The sequence below is a fragment of the Trichomonas vaginalis genome, chromosome V, assembly GCF_026262505.1.
Source record: "Trichomonas vaginalis G3 chromosome V, whole genome shotgun sequence".
Taxonomy (NCBI): domain Eukaryota; phylum Parabasalia; order Trichomonadida; family Trichomonadidae; genus Trichomonas; species Trichomonas vaginalis.
This window is the reverse complement of record NC_067207.1, coordinates 16,135,258-16,155,050: the sequence shown is the minus strand read 5'-3', so window position 1 is coordinate 16,155,050 and position 19,793 is coordinate 16,135,258. Positions and strand designations below refer to the sequence as shown.

Here is a 19,793-nt window from a genome sequence, read left to right as displayed (position 1 = left end):
GATATTATGTAAATAAAAATAATATAATGAATTTATTTATTCGTATAATAGCAGTAATAAGTCGATTATTCACTTCTACTTCTGAGATTTGAATTTAATTTCGACAGAAAAAGAGATTCAAGAGGAAAATACTAGGGGATACAAACAGCCACCATGACAGAATTATTATGGAGCCAAGTTGTATTTTTTGATATTTTTAGAGTTTTCCTACCTATTTAGGTACCAAGTTATTGCTTAAAAATTAAGGTTCTAAATTCTGAAGTTTACATGATCCTCCCGGGCGCACCCTTAACCTCATCAAATTCGAAAACATTCATACACATTATTTCTAATGGCGTTTTTTTAATCCTTATTAATTTTTAAATAACAAGGACCAAATACTCTTGACATGTAGCCCATATCTCGCTCTTTCAAAAAAAAAAAATAAAAATAAAAATAAAAAATAAAAAAAAACTTTTATTATCACATACCCATAAATCCGAAACATTATTTTCAAAAAAAATTACCGGTTATTTGTCAGGTACGTAATTTTACATCGATCACAAATTTTTCTCATTTTGTAAATATAACGATAGTATTTGAGGCATCTTTTTTCGCATGAATCAAGGCAAAAAACTATCGATATCAGAGCCATTTGAACTATTACATCACATCCATATAACTGTTAACGCAAAAGGAACGTATCTTAATGTTCCACGCTCTATGATTGAGCACATTCCAAGTGGTTTTTCCGGAGAGGCTATTGATGATAATACAATAGATCCACAAATGCTTCCAGAAATATCATGTAAAACAAAACTCAAAATTTCCAAGCCCACAGATGTCGAGCACAAAATTCATGTCTCATTAGACAGTGAAAATGGTCTAATTGGCTTACCACCAGAATATGAGTGCTTACTGAAAAATAGTGGATTAACTAAAGATGATGTAATTTCTAATCCTGAGAGTACAGTTGACGTTCTTAATTTCTTTAATAGTGAACCGGCACAAATCGATGAATACGAACCTGATACAAAGTCAGCAGATGTACTACCCCCACTTGAAGAAGTAATAAAATATCAAGATCCTCGTCCACTTCTACAAAACATGCAAGTAATTGATGAAGGTAGTACATGCATTATTTATACAGCTATTTATAATGGAATAGAAGTTGCAGTGAAAGAAATGCATTTAAATGAAAAGAAAGAAAAATATTTACTTGACGAAACAAGATTAATGTATACAATGAAGGATGAACATATTATTCGATTTTATGATGCATATAAAGACGGAAATACTCTTTGGATAATTATGGAATACATGGATGCTGGCGCGCTTACATATGTTGCTCGCTATTGTGATTGTATGGAGCCACACATTGCATACATAGCACGCGAAATCCTACTTGCCCTTAAGTATATACATTCTCAAAATAAAATTCATCGAGATATTAAGACAGACAATGTATTATTATCTCAAAAGGGCCACGTAAAGTTAGCAGATTTCGGATATGCAGCTCAACTTACTACAGCAGCTGAAAGAAGAAATTCAATGGTCGGAACTCCATTTTGGATGGCACCTGAACTTATACAACGCACACCATATAGTTTTGCCGTTGATATATGGTCACTTGGCATATTGTGCAGAGAACTTGCAGAAGGTGAACCTCCATATGTTGATGAACCACCAATGAGAGCTACGTTTTTAATTGTTACAAAAGGTATACCAGAAATATCTGATAAAGAAAGTAGATCACCAGAATTACTTGACTTTTTAGATAAATGCTTAAGAAAAGATCCAAAATTAAGACCAACAGCAGAGGAGCTGCTTAATCATTCATTTCTCAAATGTGCATGCGATCAAAAATATATTCCACCACTTATTAAACTCGCAAAGAGACTTGCTGATGAAGATGAACAGTTTTCTAATTTCTAGTAGCTTTGTTAGCTGCTTTATATATTGTTTTATTTGTTTTTAGCTTTAAAAAATGTTATCTAATTTCGAATATCAATTACTAATCATTAGTATTCAAACAGTTATATCTCATGAATGTAAGTGTCGTCATTGATAACATGTTGTTCATTTCTTCTGCATTTCTGAGGATAAAAGTGCCATAATTTTGAGCATTTTTAATTTCTTTTTTTGTCAAGCAAATTCTATGAACAAATATGGAAATATAACATATACAATTGGAATATGGTCAGGATTTGATCAAACTGACCGTCTAGTTGCGCAAGCCAGGTCTTGGTTTCGGAGCTTTTCGGATGTATTAGTCTTTACAGAAATGACACATCCATGGGATTCTGATAAGATTAAACGAGAAGCCTTACCATGCAATGTCACCATTATAGACTTAGGCTTTGGCTACGGACGATCTGTTCGTCGTGCTGGCTATTTTTCAGGTAGACTCGAAGCCCAGTTTAGATTTCTTCCTGGTATGCAAGCCGCTTACGAAAGATTTCCAAATGCAAGCTTTTATGTATTTGGAGATGATGATACTTATTTTTTTAAACCTTCATTGATCAAATTACTCAATTCTTCAAATCCTAATATATCAAAAGCATACGGTCGATCATATTGTTCTTCAGATATCACTAAATTAATGAAACCATCACCTAATTACTGGAGTTGCCGCCATTTCTTACAAGGAGGAGCAGGTGTTGTATTTACTAACAATCTATTTGAAAGAATAGGACCAAAACTTATTAATTGCTCAGAGAAGTTCAATTCTCCATATTTTGTTGCTTCAATGCGTTTTGCACTTTGTGCTGCTAGGTATATCGGCTCAGACGAATGGGAGCATCGTATCGCTGATAATATGCAGAATGTTTTTCACAGCGAAATTCCTGATTTAGAAGTTCCGAAATATGGACTTTCTGAACCACCAATTACATTTCACAAGATGACAAAAGCAACATTCGATGAAACATTTAAAGCGCGTTATGTCAAATACAAAATCAAGCGGAAAAAATTTTTAGCGGATTTAGGCGAGATTACATATACGTCCCAAGATATTTATATGCTGAATAACAATTACAGGCTAAGTTATAGACCAGGAATGAGTATTTATGTTCCATACACTGGAGAAATGTTTAATCGAACATCCAAGTGGAAACCAATAATAGAAAACATCAGCTTAGTAGGAGCTGAACAGAGATACGGAAAATTTACTGTTAGACTACTTTTTGATGAAAATATATCTTTTGGAAAAATAATTCCTCATTCTAATTATCCGAGAAATAATATATTCATATATAAAATGCAGAAACCAGAAATAATACCCCTTAATTAGAAAGAAAGTTTTTCAAATTTTTTTATTCAAAACTATTTATTTGTATTTGTTTTACATTTGTAATAATTTATAAAGTTATAGAATGTTTACGTATACCATTTTATCGTTTACTTAGTTTATCTGAATTTCGTCAGTTATTAAGTCACTAGCTTCTCTATTTGATTACAACTATATCTTATAGAGGGAGTACGATTGACCCTGGAAAAATAATGCATAAAATACATTTTTGGATTTTATGACGAATAAAAATGAATGAAGTTGAAATAAAGAAGAAAAAAGTTAAAAAACCATTATCCGTAAATCTTGACAACACACATTACCAATTAATTCATAGCTGCGTAGAAGAAATGGGCTGGAAAGTTACTTCTTCCACAACAGCAAACACATTATTTTGGGTTGATGCCGAAGGGTGCTCAGATATCATAACAGCAATGAAACCTTACCAATTTGTTAATCACTTCCCACTCATGGCCGAAATTGCTCATAAAGTCGAACTTGCCAAAAATTATGATAAGATGTCAAAATTCTTACCGGATATTTATACATTTCATCCTCATAGTTTCATCTTACCAAGAGAGGCAAAAATTCTTAAAGAATACATGTATTCAATTCCCAAAAAATCCAATAGAACAATTATTATCAAACCTGATACGGGAAGCCAGGGAAAAGGAATCAAATTAATTCAAAATCCTAATCTTGTCGATGATTACTATGATGATGCTGTTGCACAAAAATACATTGAACCATATTTAATCGATGGATATAAATTTGATTTGAGAATTTATGTGCTTGTAACTCATATATCACCATTGCGAATTTATATACATAACGAAGGCATGGCTAGATTTTGCTCTGAACCATATAAGCCTCCAAAATCATCAAATTTAGACGAAGTATACGGACATCTTACAAATTTTTCCTTGAATAAGAAATGTGAAAATTTCCAAACAAATGATACAGATATTGCTCCAGAAACTGGCTCTAAAAGAACTTTGACAAGTATATTTAACAAATTGAAAGAAAATTCAGTTGATGTTAAAATTCTACAAGATAAAATAGACAATATAATAAGATATACAATTGCATCAATTGCTTCTCAGCTAAAGATAGCGTATTCTTCTAAAATTTTCAATTCAGATAATAAATGTCGGTGTTTTGAAATCCTTGGATTTGATATCTTGATTGATAAAGATGTTAATCCGTGGCTTATTGAAGTCAATACAGTGCCAAGTTTACAGACAGGAAGTCCATTTGATGAAAGTTTGAAAAGAAGTGCAGTGATAGGAGCAATGAAAATTATTGATTTAAAGAAAACAATTAAAAGTAGATATAAAAAAGCATTAAAGAATTGTAATATGAAAGAAAGAGAAAATATATGCTCATTCGATCCAGTGAAAGAAACAGAAATATCTAAGACAACAAATTGGAGATTGATTTATCCGGTTTCTGACAATCCTTCTGTTGAAAACACCATGGAACAAGCAATTAAATTTTCTGAAAGAATGTTTATTAAAGATAATAAATCATCTACAATAAGAAAACAGAAACAAGTAGAAGTATCCAAAGCTCCTGTAATTGAAAAGAAACCAAAATCTGCTCCCGTAAATCGACCAAAGCCAACAACAATACTAAAGCCATTAAATGCTGAAAAACCAGTTAAAGATTGTAATAAAGCTACACAAAAACTTTCAGTTTATCAACGAGAGCCAGTAAAAACCAGAAAAGTAACAATTTTACCAAAATTTGAGGAGAAAGTAAAGGTCAATTTATGCAGACCATCTCTATCAAAGCCTAATACAAGACAAAGTTCCCCTGTTCTAATGGACAGATATAAAGCTCCACTTATGAGGAGAAATATTTTTGAATTTGATAATCAATCAATTTTCTCACACTCGCGATACTTTCCAAGAGAAATTATCAGCATTTCTGAAGAAGAAAACAGAAAAGAAATCCTTTTCCAAAGAGAAGAATCAGCACAATTAATGCATTTGAGATCTAAAATTAGATTAATTTTCGATGCTTTACAGAAAAAATGATGGTAAAGCTATATTTATATTGTATTTTGTTTGTATAAATTATATCATTATTATGTTAATAAGCTCATTTACTTTTTTAAAATTATTTCTCTCAATTAAGGGTGCACCTGTATGTACGTTTATTTGAGAGGAGGAGGATTACCCTCTCAATTTTGAGGGATTCGTTAGTTTATTTTCTCGATGAATATGCAATAAAATTTGATTTTTACCTTATCAATATACTTCATATAATATACACATGTTCATGTAAAAACTTTTTTCCAAAATCCTCAGGAATTAAGGGATTTTTGAATTTTAAGAATTTTTTTCGAATTTTTTCGAAAAAAATATTTTCAGAACAGCCTTAACGGCTAAGATTTAGGATATGCTTGTCATTTTCGTGACGATAGGTGTCTTTAAGGAATAGCATTGTGTCATTATAGTGTCTTGAGTTTGAATTTTTCGATTTTGAATTTATTTTGTTAATTTTTCGCACAAAAATTCTATTTAAAATCGAAAAGTAAAACGGCAAACATCTAGTATAATACATAAACAATCTATATACTTAAAATAAAAGATAATTATTTTTTTCAATGGTGTCTGAACAAACCGTAAGACACTATTCTTCTAAGTTAACAACAATGATATGATTGAAAATGAAATTATTAATGTCGATTGCATCATCCTTAGATTGATAACAATACAAACTGCTGCATTTCTCCAGATTCCACGCATTGTCAGATTTTCAAGAGATTCTTTAGTCAAATCATAAGCCAGTCATACAAAACCGAGAAGTTAGCATCATCCTTAGATTGATAACAATACAAACTGCTGCATTTCTCCAGATTCCACGCATTGTCAGATTTTCAAGAGATTCTTTAGTCAAATCATAAGCCAGTCATACAAAACCGAGAAGTTAGCATCATCCTTAGATTGATAACAATACAAACTGCTGCATTTCTGTTCCATATTAAGTTCTGTCAAAATGTAAGCTATTCAATTCTATTGTCGGGGAAAGTATCACAAATCTATCAATTTTTTTGTAAAAGTATACAAAAACATATGGTGTTCAATTAGTTTATAATAATATAAATATTAAGATTATCCAAAATAAGAAAAACTAGGTTTTGAGAACACCTTTGAGATGATAATCAAAATATTTTGATTGAAAAATAATATATTATTTATCAGATATAGAATGGATTTTTTCAAATTTAAAAATTCTGAAAAATAAACAGTTTTGTAAAGTAAAAAAATGAACGAAAACTCGAGACCTCGTATTCCAAATGAATGGGTAAGATATATGTATGAAAAACTTGAAAGTGGTGAGTAAGGATGTACGGATGTCACAAATCTTGAATTTCAGGTGTGGTCAGACACTCGTGTCTAGACACTTTTTTGTACGTTAATATTGTACGTTAATTTAATTAGCTCGGCGTTTGCCGAGCTTGCATGCCACCAAGAACATAGCTTTAACTCGCTCACTGTTCTTGGAGGGGCAAACATTATGTTTTCTAATGAAGTTCTCTGATTGGCTCCAATTCATCTTCAGCAATCAGAGAGCTTCATTAGAAAACAAATTCATTATTTTCCCTTACCCTCGGATGGTCAGGGAATGCATTTTAACTACCTTAGAGCAAGGTTCTTCCAAACCTTCTTTAATTTATTTGATCCATTGGAAGAATCTTGCTCTATTCGTCTTAAATACAGAATCCTTAACCATCCATAGGTTAGGGAGAGTAGCAATATTAGCTTCTCATGTAGTACTTTGACTAAAATGTTAAGATCTTTTCATATCCCAGTACTTCATGAGAAGCTAATACTGTTTAACTACGCTGGCCTACTGATGGCTATAAGAACTTCATATTAATGTAAAGTTCTTTTGAGTTTCATCATCATAAGATGTAGCTCAAAGGAACTTTGCATTAATTGAAGATAACAAACATTACCAGACTAATAGATACATTACTTATGGGCAGAGCTCGTTCGAAGTCACACAAATATTGGGAGACTTCAAATGATCTCTGCTCATAATATTATAAATATACGTATCTAATTCTTTGATGCAAATATAAGTATTCAACTCACACTAATTGGGGGATTCTACTGATGCTTCATTATTGATTAGAAACATCAAGTAGAAAACACCATAAATTCATATACGCTGCCTCTACAATGACAAGAGAGCACAAATATGCATCTTTATAACAATATAGATGCGAAGTTTCTCATTGAATGAGAAACTTCGAATATATATTGCTGTAAATATGGATTTGAACTAATCTATAACTTCGTAGGAATTATAATATTGCTTATTCCTTGAAGAATGGTAACTTATTGCGGTGGGAGATCCTTGCAAATCAAATTCAATCGAGAAGGGTAATGCTTAAGCGTTCTAATTTAGAATGCTTAAGTATTGGCCTTCTCGATTGTAGAATTTTCTTAATAAACCAAGTAGAAGTTAGTATACAAGTCTTGGGTACGGCGGCACTGCGTTCCACCTTACCCAATACTTGTGAATTTGACACTTTACAAAGCCGCCAACCACTTCACTTCACTAACGAACTCACTAATGTAAAAAATAAACGTTCTCACTATCGTTCTCACTAACGACTTCACTAATGTTCTCATAAATTTTCCTCAATATCTTCATCATCAGTGTTAACCCTATTGTAGTCATACTTGAAGCCATAAACTTTCTCTAACTTCTTAACGTACAATTTACATAACTTACCTTCGTCATCGTATGGTTTAATGATATAACTATTTCTATCTTTATACACAGTCAATGAAAAGTCAACTGGTCTCGGATGTATTTGAAAGAACATGTTATGCTCAGGAAGGAAGAATAAATGTTTAAATGTATGTTTGTTATACTGTGGAATTCGAATGAGTTGCTTTTGTTCTGTCATTTACATCCAAATAAAAATTTTCAGTAAAATAAAAAATAAACTTAAAAATTAATGATATCACCACCCTCACACGTATGAAAACATAGCACAAAAATAAATTTAGGTGAAGTGGTGAGATCTCACCTCTTTTTTCACCTGTTTTTTCACCCTGTTGAATTCATTGCTTTATAACTCTCTTCCTTTCTCCAACTCTTCTAACTTCTTCTTAAGTTCAGCAATGTTGTCCTCATGAAGTTTAATCTTTCTCAAAATTCCTTCTTTATCTAATGGTTGCTTTATCTTTCTAAACTGAACTCTACCTTCCTTCATAGTATGAATGTAAAAACCTTCTGGAATAGTTCCTGATTTAATGTATTCTACCAAAAACTTTTGTTTCATTGCTTCAGTGACTTTATTTGTCATTTCAATCAAATAAAAATTTTAATATTAAATAAAAATAACGTTATTTTTTTCAGTAAGGAAACGCAGGAGTTTTACGATTTATTTGAGGAGTAGGTTCTGGTTTAAATGTTGGAGTCGGTTTAGGAGTTGACTTTTGAACAGGAGTTTGTACTTCCATAGGTTCAGGAGTCATTGAAGGTTTTGCTTGTGAAGGCGTTGGTTTTGGCGAAGGTGTTGGAGTTTGTTTAACTTCAGCTACTTCAGTATTATTTACAACATTTGCTTTATTTCTTTTCAACATCATAACTGCTCCTGCTGTAGCTAGCAAACCTAGTGGGAGACCATATCTTATATAAGGACTTGACCAAATGCTATTTTTGACAGGAGCTGGTGGAACACCTAACCTTGGTGAGACTGCTCTTTGCCATTGTGCAGCTCGTAAGAAATATTCAATAGGTGCTCCATAATCGTTTGGTAAAGTTTGTTTCATAGATGGTGAAGGTTCACGAGAGCTTGATGAAGAACTCATTTATAAGCTTTAAAAATAAACGTTCATCCTTTATTCCTCACTGTCGTCCGTAGCTAAGTTATAGTCATCTAATCTTATTATGGGATGCCATTAGCACGCACCTGAATGGCAAAGCAACAATCCCTCATAAATCCAATAAGTGGCTTTGGTACATTTTCAGTTGCTAGTTCAATAGGTCCTTTAACAGACAATTTGTATGTTATTGGAGCAGTAGATGTTTGACCTTGCTGGAAGCAAAAGTCCACTTCTGTTGGAAAACCACATAAGAAATGTGTGTTGTCATAGCTATCCCATTTATGTTCCACACTACCATCATCCACCAATGACCTCATAACATCTTCATTAAATCCTATCATATCATTGTTTGTATTGCAGGCGTTCGCAACCATTTCATAAAATACAGGTCCATATGATTTTTCAGGTTCTGCAGGCATATTTCCATAAGCTCCCATGGAAAGCTGAAGATATTTAAACTTAGGGTTCTCAAAATTAACATAATAGTTGTCTTTCTTTCTAAATAGTGCCCAAATACTTTTAACATTAATAGGCGTATAAGCTGCTGTAAATGTTGCACTTGAACTATCTGTATTCTTTGAGAATGAACCGTCCATAGGAATCCAATCCATAACTTTAACAGGAAAACATAAAGCCTCGTTTGTATAATGTTCTACAAGTTCTGTATAAATGTTAGGGTCTAAAGAGAATGACTTTGGATGAATGAAACATTCATTAAAATCCATCTTTGTTCGAAATAGTTGCTGGGTTACAGTTGTAATAGTAACTGTTCCACTAGCTTCTACTGCCTTCGTTATCATAGTGAATGGTTCATTCCATGGAACAAATTTATTTGTCGGTGGATTTGAATCTGAAGCAAATGCAACTTTAAGAGTTGGATTGAAAGCAATGATATCATTTACAGATATAGATGTGCATTGTAAGGCGTCGCTACTGAACTTTACTTTAAGCTGAATGTTTCCTGCAAAAGCTGGAATAAATCGAATAGCTTCTAATGGAAGGAATCTTCTAACAGGAATTCTTAAACGAAGCTTAAAATCAAATGATTTTCCTGCTGTAATTGGACCACTAACAATTTGTCCTGTTCTGCATGTTCCCGAATGACTCCATACATCTTCATGTCGAGTCTTTGAGAAAACATCTACTTTCTTTATTTGTTCGGTAGTTTGTGAGTTTGAAGTTATATATGCTTCTTCTCTTGCGTTGTCTTGAGAATATACGATACGACCATTTGCAAGGATTTGATATCCAGCAACTGCATAGAAAGCGTCATCGAAACCAATCCAAAATCCTGGTGGGTTTGTTTTATTGGAACCTGAACCAATTTCTTTATCTACAATAAATTGACCTTCCATTTTATACGTAATGAATGTATTGTAAAGGTCCAACATATTTTCACCAGGAGGTGAGAGATTGAATGTTACCCATGTGTTATCTTTAGCAGTTCCAGGTTGTGATGGAATCTTTGCGTCAGAATATTTTCTATTAGTGTCACCAATTTGAACTGCATTGTCTATGATATCGAAATATGAGCGAATCTGATGAATATGCTCTGCTGGAGTAAATTCGTTTAACTGTTCGTTCTGCATGTATTTACTTCAGATAAAAATATCTATTTACTTCATTATTCTCACTCTTCTTCTTGGCATTCGTGGTGGAAGTTGTTTCTTGACATTTTCAATGAACTGTACATTCTCTTTTGTCTCAACTTCTTTCACTGGCGGGTCAGGATTCTTTGACTCGGTTTGTTTTTCAATGAAATTCACGAACTTTGCAATAAGCTCTTGGTTCGTTATTGAAAGTACATCTGGCTTCTTTTCTTCTGGTTCTATTGACTTTTCAGTTTGAACAGAAGGTTTTATATGGGCTTCGTGGACTTCACCCTTGCCATACACCTTAATGTTGTCGCTTTCTGCATTCGCTAATGGAACCTTTCTTTTTCTTACGTATATTTTACCATCTTTACTCTGACTTACGTAATAGAAAGGATGTTGTATTCCTCTTGCGTCATTTAATATAATAGACTCTCGCTCTGATTTTGACAAGCTCATTTTACATCGGTTAAAGTTTTAATTTTGTTTTTTATCTGCAGTCAAATGACTCAGACAAGCCCTACGGACAAGACCCAAGGGGTCATAGATGTTGAAGCATTGAAGAAAGAAATTTGCGAGCAAATTTTATCCGAACTGAAGGAACAAAAACAAGAACAAAAGCCAGAGAGACCAAAGAGAAAACTTAGTGAAAAACAACTTGCTGCATTAGCTGCTGGAAGACAAAAGAACCCACGTACTGGCGAAGAAAGCTAGAGAAGAAGCTGAAGCAAAAGCTAAAGAAGCTGAAGCAAAGAAAGAGTAAATGGTTTATTTTTATCCGAATTAAATGTATAGACAAATACCTTTATCTGTTGCGTTCAGTAGTGAAAACCCTGACGTCAAAATAAAGGGGAACAGAGTAACGTTTAAGTTTCCAACAGACTGGATTGTGAACATAAATGAAGAGAAGTACATTGGCATAACATATGTATATAACACGTGCTTTCAGAAAGGTTGACTTTATACTTCAAGTCGAGATAGAAAATGACGAACAGTCTTTAAGCGCCCAAAACATTCACATATACAAATACTTTAAAGACGATACGACGTTAGAAGACTGTATAATTACATTTTACGAAAATTTTCAAAAGAAGTTTAACATTGAAGTACAAACTTTACAGCCTTTACGTGAGTTTCTTGCACAACTGAAAGAAGAAGGAATTGTAGAAAGATTAATAGCTTTTCATTACGAGTTTGTACAAATGAAGATGGAACTCATGACTGTCAATTCATTGTATTCTCACCATTCAATGAAGTAGCTAAAAAGAAAAAAATCCATTACGTATAAGATTTCAAATCTCTGAACCAAGTGATGATTTCAAAATGTTTTCAATTATGATGCAATGCTTCCGAGGAAAAATGAATTTTCCGAAATTAGATTTCCAGGTATTTGGGATAGAAAGCAAGCTATATTATATTCTCTAATAAAGGGTTGAAAATGAGTTCATTGGTCATACAAGAACTTCACCACTTCCTAACCCTAAATACTATAAATTAACTGGCTTCAATCGTGAGTTTTGGATAGACATGTTCTCCACTCATGACCATAACTGCCCTGTTTTACCTCCAGACCATAAGGACTGTCTCTACATTGAAGCACAACTCTTAAACTCTACCATCGCAGTATTGTAAATGACCACATTGGCTTATTTTTATCACGAATGACCTCATTGCTGACAAAAATAAATGACCTCAGAACTTCAACTTACGAATAAAGCTTGTTTTAGTCGTTATTGAGAAGTTAAACTTCTCTTCAAAGCAAGGTTGAAGACTTACATAAGTCAAATCCAATCTCTTGACCGTCATAAAGTGCTTTGTAAAGTTTCATTAAACTGAACTCAGAGTCTTTGTCATATGTTCCTTGCGGAACCATTAAACCTTTATCTTCATCATAGAAACACTGAACAGAGTCAGGAAACATTTCATTAGCGGTTAAAGCAATAACATCTTGCTTCACGCCTTTCATTCTGCAGTGAAATGCAACTTCATTTAAATCATTCGTGAGTAAGTCTATGTAGGTCTTCTTTCCACAAAATATTGACTTGTATGCTAAACTTTGTTTTATCTTTTGTGATTTCTGCAAAGTCGCTATGAAATTGACCAAGGTTTTTACCAATGAGAACTCTTCCATAACGTTTCTCAAACTCTTCAGCTAAACGAGGGATATCTTCATTGTAGAGATGCATACTGTCCGTATCGCTATAAAAGATGTCCATTCCTAAGTCCTCAGCAGTACAGAATACTTCACACATTATTCTCTTCGACATAGACAGAATGTTAACACCAAGTGGACAGAAGTTAAAGTGTCTGCAAATGCTTTTCGTTAGCTTGAAAATAGTTTTATCTGAACCATCCAAACCTTCGAACTTCACTATATGGTTGTAGTTTCTGATGGCATATCTTATAGCATCTTTGTCATTTACTATGGTTATTTTTGACTCAATAGGAGATAGAATAGTTTTGCCATAAATACTGTTCAGAATGAGCTTTATATTTTCTTGCAAAGGATTTCCTTCTTTCTTATACTTTAACCTTAACTCAAACAACTTCTTTACTTCATCTCTTATTCTAATATCTCTGTTTCCATCGTAATAGTATCCTTGCAACACTTCACATTTGACACCTTGATATTTTATGAGGTCTTGTAATGTTATATGGTCAACATACATTAAACAGCAAGTGTTTGAACTTCTGGGAACGTTAAGTTCTGGATTTAGTTCAGGGTCACAAACTATTAAAGGAAAGTGTCTATGTATTCCAATCTCTGTTATCTTAATGAGAACAAAGAAGCCAGACATAAACTTTTCACCAATGGGTTCCTTTTGGTCGTCATCGAATAAATGTCTCATGAGATACTCTGTGCTTAACATTTCTTTCTTCATAACCTTTGGAATACCTTCTAAAGTATAAAGTCTTGCTATAGCTGATGGATATAATGAAACAGCGTCGAAGTCAGCAATGAGTTTCTTTTCGCTCTTTTGTTTAATGTTATCTGACAGCATACATCTTCCACCTTGAATACAGCGTGAAATAAATTCTCTTGGTTTATTTGAGAGGTCATATAAATTTCCATTCGGGAAATACACTCTGTTTCAAAAATTTGTTAGCAATTGAACAAATACTAACGTAGTCATAAACGTTTAAATCAAATTCTTTCAATATGTCATTGCGGAACTTAACAAAACCTTCTCTTAAAATTCTTACATCTTGTTTGCAATAAAATGTGCTATACTTTTCTAAGTCGAAGTGGTTCTCATCTATTCTGCAACCTTTGATGGAATCTATGTTTTTCATGAATGTATCTGCATCCCGGATAAACTTACATGCTTCAGAAATGACACCAGTTCTGTTGTCATTTGCTAACAAAACACTGCTGTAGTAGTTGTATGGAAATACTTCTTTCGGTCCTGTTTGTAAGTTAAACATAGCAGGAAATAGTTTAAGCTTCTTATTTATAACACTGTAAGAGTCTTTTATAATAATTGCCCTTCCTTTATATAAGCCAGTTATTTGCATTGTTCGTGAACCTTTAATGATGGGAGTTCCTTTCACTTCTGTCATGTGTCTTAAGATGAAGTTTATATCATAACTGAGGTTATGGAAATATATTAAACTCTTGTCAGGAAGTCGTTCCAAAAATTCTGTTGCACAGTTCTGACCCCAAATGCTTTCACTCACTGAACCATCTTCACTGTCATAACAGATGTTAAAAGCTTTATGAAAGCCGTCTGTGCTACACTCAAAGTCAGCAAAGAAAACGTGCTCAGGAATGAACTTGCACTTATTTTTATTTACTTCTTTTGACTCGGCTTTCTTCTTCAGTTGTACACAATACTTTGGAGCATATGTCAAATCTTTAAATGGTGCAAGGTTCTGTTTATATAAGTCAGTCGTATATGTGAAAAGTTCTCCATAAGAAATAGGTTCGAAATATTTGCACTCCCACAATGTTTTCATAACATCCCATAACGGTGTTGTTCTATCATAACGAACTACATATTTATCTTCTCTCTTTGTATAAATCTTCATCTGTTTCTCAATGTTCATTCCACCACACTCCTTCAAGATTTCTATATAGTTGCGAATGAAATATGTTGTCATTGGTAATCTTTCATTTAGCATGTAGTGGTCTTCAACAAGAAGTAAGTCAATAGTTCGAACAGTTTCACATTCTTTTGGTATGTATCTCTTTATTTCATTATGTCTTGAGTCATTGAAATAACCAATGGTAACATTAAATGCTATACCTGTTGCGTCAGAAATTTCTTGTACTTTACTTTGAGGAAAGTCTCTAACACGAATGACTTCTCTCATGTGGTCAATAGTCTCTCCATCTACTCCAGCCTGAATGCAAGCATAAACGAAACAATTGTCTTCTGTCATAAGTGCTGCAGTTCTTTTGTTCAGTTCATTGAAGATTTGGTAGCGTTCAAGATTTATAGGTAATGTGCAAAGATACTTCCAGAACTGACCGCTTCTCTTCTTATAAAACTTCTTTTCACCATTATCTTTCCAAAAGCTTTCTATAAGTGCTGGGTTTCCTGTTTGCTTAAGAGCTTCCAAAATGGCTTTCTGGTCATTTGTCAGTGTGCTTTCATCTCTATATGGTCTCTTTTTTGGTTTGCCTTTCTTTACATCTGACATCGTTAAGCCTTCATATTCTGTTAAATCATACATCTTTATTTCAGTAAGATTCTTTATGTTTGTCAAGAAGAAGTCATAGTGCATTTCAACAATACCTGCAGCATTTGCTTCTATCTCTGATATAAAGTTCTCCTTCAAGAGCTGATGTAGTAATGTTCCAATATTATTGAGGTTTAACGTAGAACATTCATACTTTCCACCAAGTTTATAACATACCATCCATCTCTGTTGTGAGTTTATTTTAATTTCTCTAAGAGTCTCATGAAAACCTTACCGAAATGTTTGTGTAAGTAGTCTCTGTTTGGTTCATCTAAAGCTTCGATGTTAAAGTCAATGAGTCTATTGCCTGACTTCACATTTCTCTTCCTATTCTCTTCATCTTTCTTTAACCATCTCTCACCTTCTTTTGGTTTGTCGTCAATGGAACGAATGACATCGTTAGCTTTGCGAACTTGTTCTATAGCGCTCTTAAACATCTCTCTTCTCTGTTGTTTCAGTGTGTCGTCTCTTCTTCTTGTTTCACCAACGTTTGCATTTGTTATGTCAAACATTTCTCTTCTTACTTCATGAGGTACTGAACGTCTATGATATAAGTCAATAGCAACGTCATTTAAAGGAAATGCTCTTGCATGGACTTCGTCCTCGCCGCGTTGCGGCTTTATGAACTCATGAATTCTATCATAACTTATTGCACCATTATAGTCTTTAATGTCAGCGAGTGCTTTTTTGTTTGTTGCGTAATGTTTTGCAACATCTATGTTAGCTTCTGTAAGAAGTTGTTTTATTTCCGAGTGTTCTAACTTAGACAACTTCCGATACATCTTTAGTAGGAAATAAAAAAATATTTTTTGAAAAAATTAGATTAGATTTTTTTAAGTTATTTTTCAAAATAATTTAATATTTTTATTTTAATGAAACACATGCAAGATTGCAAGTTCTTTTCATACAATGCTCTCGCTACTGCCATCAAGAATGAGTTCAATAATGCTTCAAATGTTAATGTTATCTTTAACAAGAAGTTTGTGAAAGAATCTAAGTTTGGTCAGTATGTCAGACCATTAGCTATCGTCATTGACCGCAAACGTTATACTTCACAAGAGTTAGCAGTAGTTTTGAAACAAAAGAGTTTCTTCGTGAATGTCAAAGATACTCATTATACTGTCATAAAGAACTCTAATTGACTTCTTCAGTATTGCTTTAAATCTTTCCGAACAGAAAGAATATAAGAAGGGTGAAACAAATGTGAAATATTATCCTTCATCTCTGAAGACAATAACGAACAAAGATGTTATACAGAAATTCTTACCAAAGGTTGAAGAAGCTTCTATTGACATTGACGAAGGAAGTGAAATGGTTGAAGAAATAGACCCTGAAGCTATTTAAGCAAAAATATATTTTTGGTTAGTCTTCATATCGATATTTTACAACAATTCCCCAATGTATAAACTTTTCATACGCTTTTTCATAAGCTTTATATACCTTCAGAAATTTTGCATAATCTTTAGAAGCATTTAGATATTGTTTAAATGCTTTGTATGTCTTCAGAAATTTTGCATAATCTTTTACATGTTGTTCGTTCTCTTCTTCTGTCATGAGTTCCGAATATTCTAAATTCATGTTCTTTCATATGAGATAAAATTTTATAAAAAAATAAAATTAGCTTAGATTTTTTTTATTCTTCCTCTTTGAAGTTATCGAAATATTCTGTTATTTTTTCCTTCAGTAATGTTAAGTCTTCTTTGAATGTAAGTATTGTGCAACCTTTGATGTCATAGTGTGTTTGAGGAAGAGTATTTTTGACAATTTCCTTTATTTGCTCATTCGGTGTCATTGAAATCGGTAAGTTTTCACGATAGAACCAGTTTCTGTCAGATTTATATATTTTAGCTAAGTCATAAAAGCTCTTGTTGTTTCTTCTGACTAAATGCAACATAACCACATCTTTATCTTCTTCTTTCTCCAACTCTTCAGTATATATCATATACTTATAACTCTTTTTCCTTGTCTTTTGGTACCGAAGCGGTATTCTTTTCTGTATGCTTTTGTCTTTGGATTCAATGACTTCATCTTTTGCATGAAGTTTCTTTTCCATCTCTCCACGTTCTGCTTTATATAGTTCATCTAACATCATGAAAATATAACAAGCATAACGAGGTGAAGCCCACATTGCTACAGCGTTTACTAAAAGTCTATGAACATAATAACCTTTCAAACCAGGAGCCAAATTCTTGCGATTTTCGTACGGAATCTCTTCTCTCGGTTTTCCGAGGGAAGCAATCATATGAGGAAATTCTTCTAAAAGTTCTTTTGTCTGTTGGTTTTCAAACCAATGATATGCTTGCTTTGTAGAACGAAGAGCATTCATTATACTTTGCATTTGGTACATGTCATCTTTGACTGAACGAATGAGACGTAACTGTTTGTTATACTGTATGTATTCGTATTCTTCATTTATAGCTTCATGGACTATAACTGTTGTTGTGTTCTCTGATGTTTGTCATTACTGTCTTTACATACAAAATAAAAAAATAAATAAAAATAAAACTAACTTTATTTTCTGACTTTCACAAAAGACCAAAAATAAACGCTTTACATGTATTTTTTCAGCAACTTCGTCAAATAATTTTATAGCTTTATCTATCTCATCTACTTCAAACGTTTCTTTACCTTTCGTGGAGCACCATACATTTTCTCAAAAACTTCAAGCAGTTCTGTTTCAGCAGCTCTCATATCATTAACAAACACAACCTTGACTCTATTGACTGTACTGTCATATCTTTGAGTTATATTATATGTCCTTCCTATCTTATATCTTTTTGTGTTGAAGTCCTTCGGTTTCTGAACGATGTAAAGTAAGCCTTCACTGCAACGTTCCGTATCGAATGAACCATATGTTATGAAGTTATATCCAACAACTGGGTCTAACCATAACAAAACTATTGGTATAAGACTTTTGTCTATAAGATATGCTCTTGTTCCATGAAATGCTACTGATATCATAAGCTCAGGATTTCTTGTCAAAATTTTCTGAGTTGAAGCATTTCTAACCCAGTCGTTTGTTTTCTTTCCAGATGGAGATATAATGTCTGACAAAGAATATTTATTGTATTTCTTTGAGTATCTTACGTTTAAATCACCTATTCTAACGACTTTGGTGTCATTGTCTATCTTTCTAACTGTTTCAAACTCAATGTTTGACATTACTGTCTTTACATACAAAATAACTAATGAAATTCATTATTTTTGTGCTGAATTCAATAAAAATAATGTTGAGGTGAAGAGGTGAGATCTCACCTGTTTTTTCACCTCTTTTTTCACAAGCGTTTTACATGAAATATACGATGTATATTTGAAATCCTAAACAATTTCGTAGCTTCTATTTCTTCTTTTAGTACATCAAAAGTTTTAACAATGCCGAAGGTTTCTTTATATTTCTTCTTGACGTCAGACAGAAGGAAATCTTCTGCTGTTGGATAGTTTTTATTAAGAAATGTCAACATATCCATTTTATCTTCTGCTGGGTTTGCTGCTTCTTTCTTTAAGTCTGCATAGTCGTTTCTCATACGTTCTATCTCTTTGACTGAGTAGTTATATTTTCTTATTGCTGCTTTACATTTTGAACATTGCGGCATCGTTTTTGCGTTATACATTGAAATAAAACCAGCTAGAACAACTAAGGCGTCAATGGTTTTCTTTAACTCAAAAGCTGCTGGTTTTATCTGTTCATTCCATACTTTACCTCTTCTATCTTTATCTCTTATCTGCCATACACATTTTGCAACTAATGAAACAAAGTTATCATATGTCTTAAATTCTTCGGATTTGTAAAGGTCAGAAATATCTTTATAAACCATGTCGCAATCTTTGTCCATAACTTTATGGTTGCAATGAAAACCAAGGAATTCATAATTTACTTTACGTATGAATTTCTTAATTTCTACTGAGTCAGTTGCTTTGACTTCAATTTCGTCGAATTCAGGAATAGTTAGTTTTTGCTGCTGAATTTCAGGTAGTTTAGGCAAATGGTCGATGAGGTCCTCCATTTCATAAAGATACTGTTCATTTGTTTCATCTTTCGCACTACAGTCTAAATTACTTGTTAAAAGTTCTTGCTTTATCTTCTGGATTTCTGTTTCAAAAGTATATGAAGAAGGAATAAAGCTTTTCATCTCTACCAACATTGACGTAGGATTCATGACTAGCGAGTTTGGTGCTGTAGTTGTTTGAATTGTTGTTGTGCCGATTGTTGAAATCATATCTTTTATACAAAATAAAAAAATAAATAATTTTAAAACTAACTTTATTTTTCTATCTTAAGGAAATTCATGAAAATTCGTGAGGGTGAGAAAACAGGTGAGAAAAACGGGTGAGATCTCACCTCTTCACCTAAAATATATTTTTGGTGTAAATTTATGACAAAAATAAATGGTACCA

General features: G+C 32.9%; 9 protein-coding genes and 5 pseudogenes across 14 annotated transcripts, besides 5 other annotated features; 5 read left to right on the top strand and 9 right to left on the bottom strand.

Annotated features, from left to right (window-relative positions):
• Positions 1-287: part of a mobile genetic element that runs on past the window's edge.
• Positions 288-597: 310 nt separating this feature from the next.
• TVAGG3_0346200 (Rac GTPase binding) lies at positions 598-1,217 on the top strand (the record flags this gene model as incomplete). The annotated part of the gene is made up of 1 exon (XM_001283250.1): positions 598-1,217. A coding segment is annotated over one exon (620 nt), but the record flags the coding sequence as incomplete, so codon positions are not given.
• Positions 1,218-1,290: 73 nt separating this feature from the next.
• TVAGG3_0346190 (Rac GTPase binding) lies at positions 1,291-1,914 on the top strand (the record flags this gene model as incomplete). Its single annotated transcript, XM_001303612.2, has 1 exon — positions 1,291-1,914. The coding sequence occupies one exon, from the start codon at positions 1,291-1,293 to the stop codon at positions 1,912-1,914; it is 624 nt and encodes a 207-aa protein (XP_001303613.2).
• A 223-nt stretch (positions 1,915-2,137) lies between these two features.
• TVAGG3_0346180 (glycosyltransferase family 31 protein family) lies at positions 2,138-3,271 on the top strand (the record flags this gene model as incomplete). The annotated part of the gene is made up of 1 exon (XM_001303611.1): positions 2,138-3,271. The coding sequence occupies one exon, from the start codon at positions 2,138-2,140 to the stop codon at positions 3,269-3,271; it is 1,134 nt and encodes a 377-aa protein (XP_001303612.1).
• Positions 3,272-3,519: 248 nt separating this feature from the next.
• On the top strand, positions 3,520-5,307 carry TVAGG3_0346170 (positive regulation of cilium movement; the record flags this gene model as incomplete). Its single annotated transcript, XM_001303610.1, has 1 exon — positions 3,520-5,307. One exon carries the CDS (start codon positions 3,520-3,522, stop codon positions 5,305-5,307), a length of 1,788 nt encoding a protein of 595 aa, XP_001303611.1.
• A 940-nt stretch (positions 5,308-6,247) lies between these two features.
• Positions 6,248-6,288: a mobile genetic element.
• Positions 6,248-6,288: a terminal%2Cinverted (terminal inverted repeat of ISTv3 transposon ID:TVAGG3_0346160).
• Positions 6,289-7,814: 1,526 nt separating this feature from the next.
• Positions 7,815-8,363: a terminal%2Cinverted (terminal inverted repeat of Maverick-1C transposon ID:TVAGG3_0345970).
• Positions 7,815-19,793: part of a mobile genetic element that runs on past the window's edge.
• TVAGG3_0346150 (uncharacterized protein) lies at positions 8,364-8,600 on the bottom strand (the record flags this gene model as incomplete). Its single annotated transcript, XM_001294904.1, has 1 exon — positions 8,364-8,600. The coding sequence occupies one exon, from the start codon at positions 8,598-8,600 to the stop codon at positions 8,364-8,366; it is 237 nt and encodes a 78-aa protein (XP_001294905.1).
• Positions 8,650-9,108, bottom strand: TVAGG3_0346140 (repellent protein 1 family; the record flags this gene model as incomplete). The annotated part of the gene is made up of 1 exon (XM_001294905.1): positions 8,650-9,108. One exon carries the CDS (start codon positions 9,106-9,108, stop codon positions 8,650-8,652), a length of 459 nt encoding a protein of 152 aa, XP_001294906.1.
• On the bottom strand, positions 9,139-10,712 carry TVAGG3_0346130 (annotated as a pseudogene). The gene has a single exon. A coding segment is annotated over exon 1 (1,574 nt).
• TVAGG3_0346120 (uncharacterized protein) lies at positions 10,740-11,174 on the bottom strand (the record flags this gene model as incomplete). Its single annotated transcript, XM_051230917.1, has 1 exon — positions 10,740-11,174. The coding sequence occupies one exon, from the start codon at positions 11,172-11,174 to the stop codon at positions 10,740-10,742; it is 435 nt and encodes a 144-aa protein (XP_051100647.1).
• On the bottom strand, positions 12,408-12,982 carry TVAGG3_0346110 (annotated as a pseudogene). The gene has a single exon. A coding segment is annotated over exon 1 (575 nt).
• Positions 13,284-14,141, bottom strand: TVAGG3_0346100 (annotated as a pseudogene). Its single transcript has one exon. A coding segment is annotated over exon 1 (858 nt).
• Positions 14,268-15,443, bottom strand: TVAGG3_0346090 (organellar and viral DNA polymerase type B; the record flags this gene model as incomplete). The annotated part of the gene is made up of 1 exon (XM_051230916.1): positions 14,268-15,443. A coding segment is annotated over one exon (1,176 nt), but the record flags the coding sequence as incomplete, so codon positions are not given.
• On the top strand, positions 16,271-16,742 carry TVAGG3_0346080 (annotated as a pseudogene). Its single transcript has one exon. A coding segment is annotated over exon 1 (472 nt).
• TVAGG3_0346070 lies at positions 17,051-17,860 on the bottom strand (annotated as a pseudogene). The gene has a single exon. A coding segment is annotated over exon 1 (810 nt).
• On the bottom strand, positions 18,674-19,615 carry TVAGG3_0346060 (organellar and viral DNA polymerase type B; the record flags this gene model as incomplete). The annotated part of the gene is made up of 1 exon (XM_051230915.1): positions 18,674-19,615. One exon carries the CDS (start codon positions 19,613-19,615, stop codon positions 18,674-18,676), a length of 942 nt encoding a protein of 313 aa, XP_051100645.1.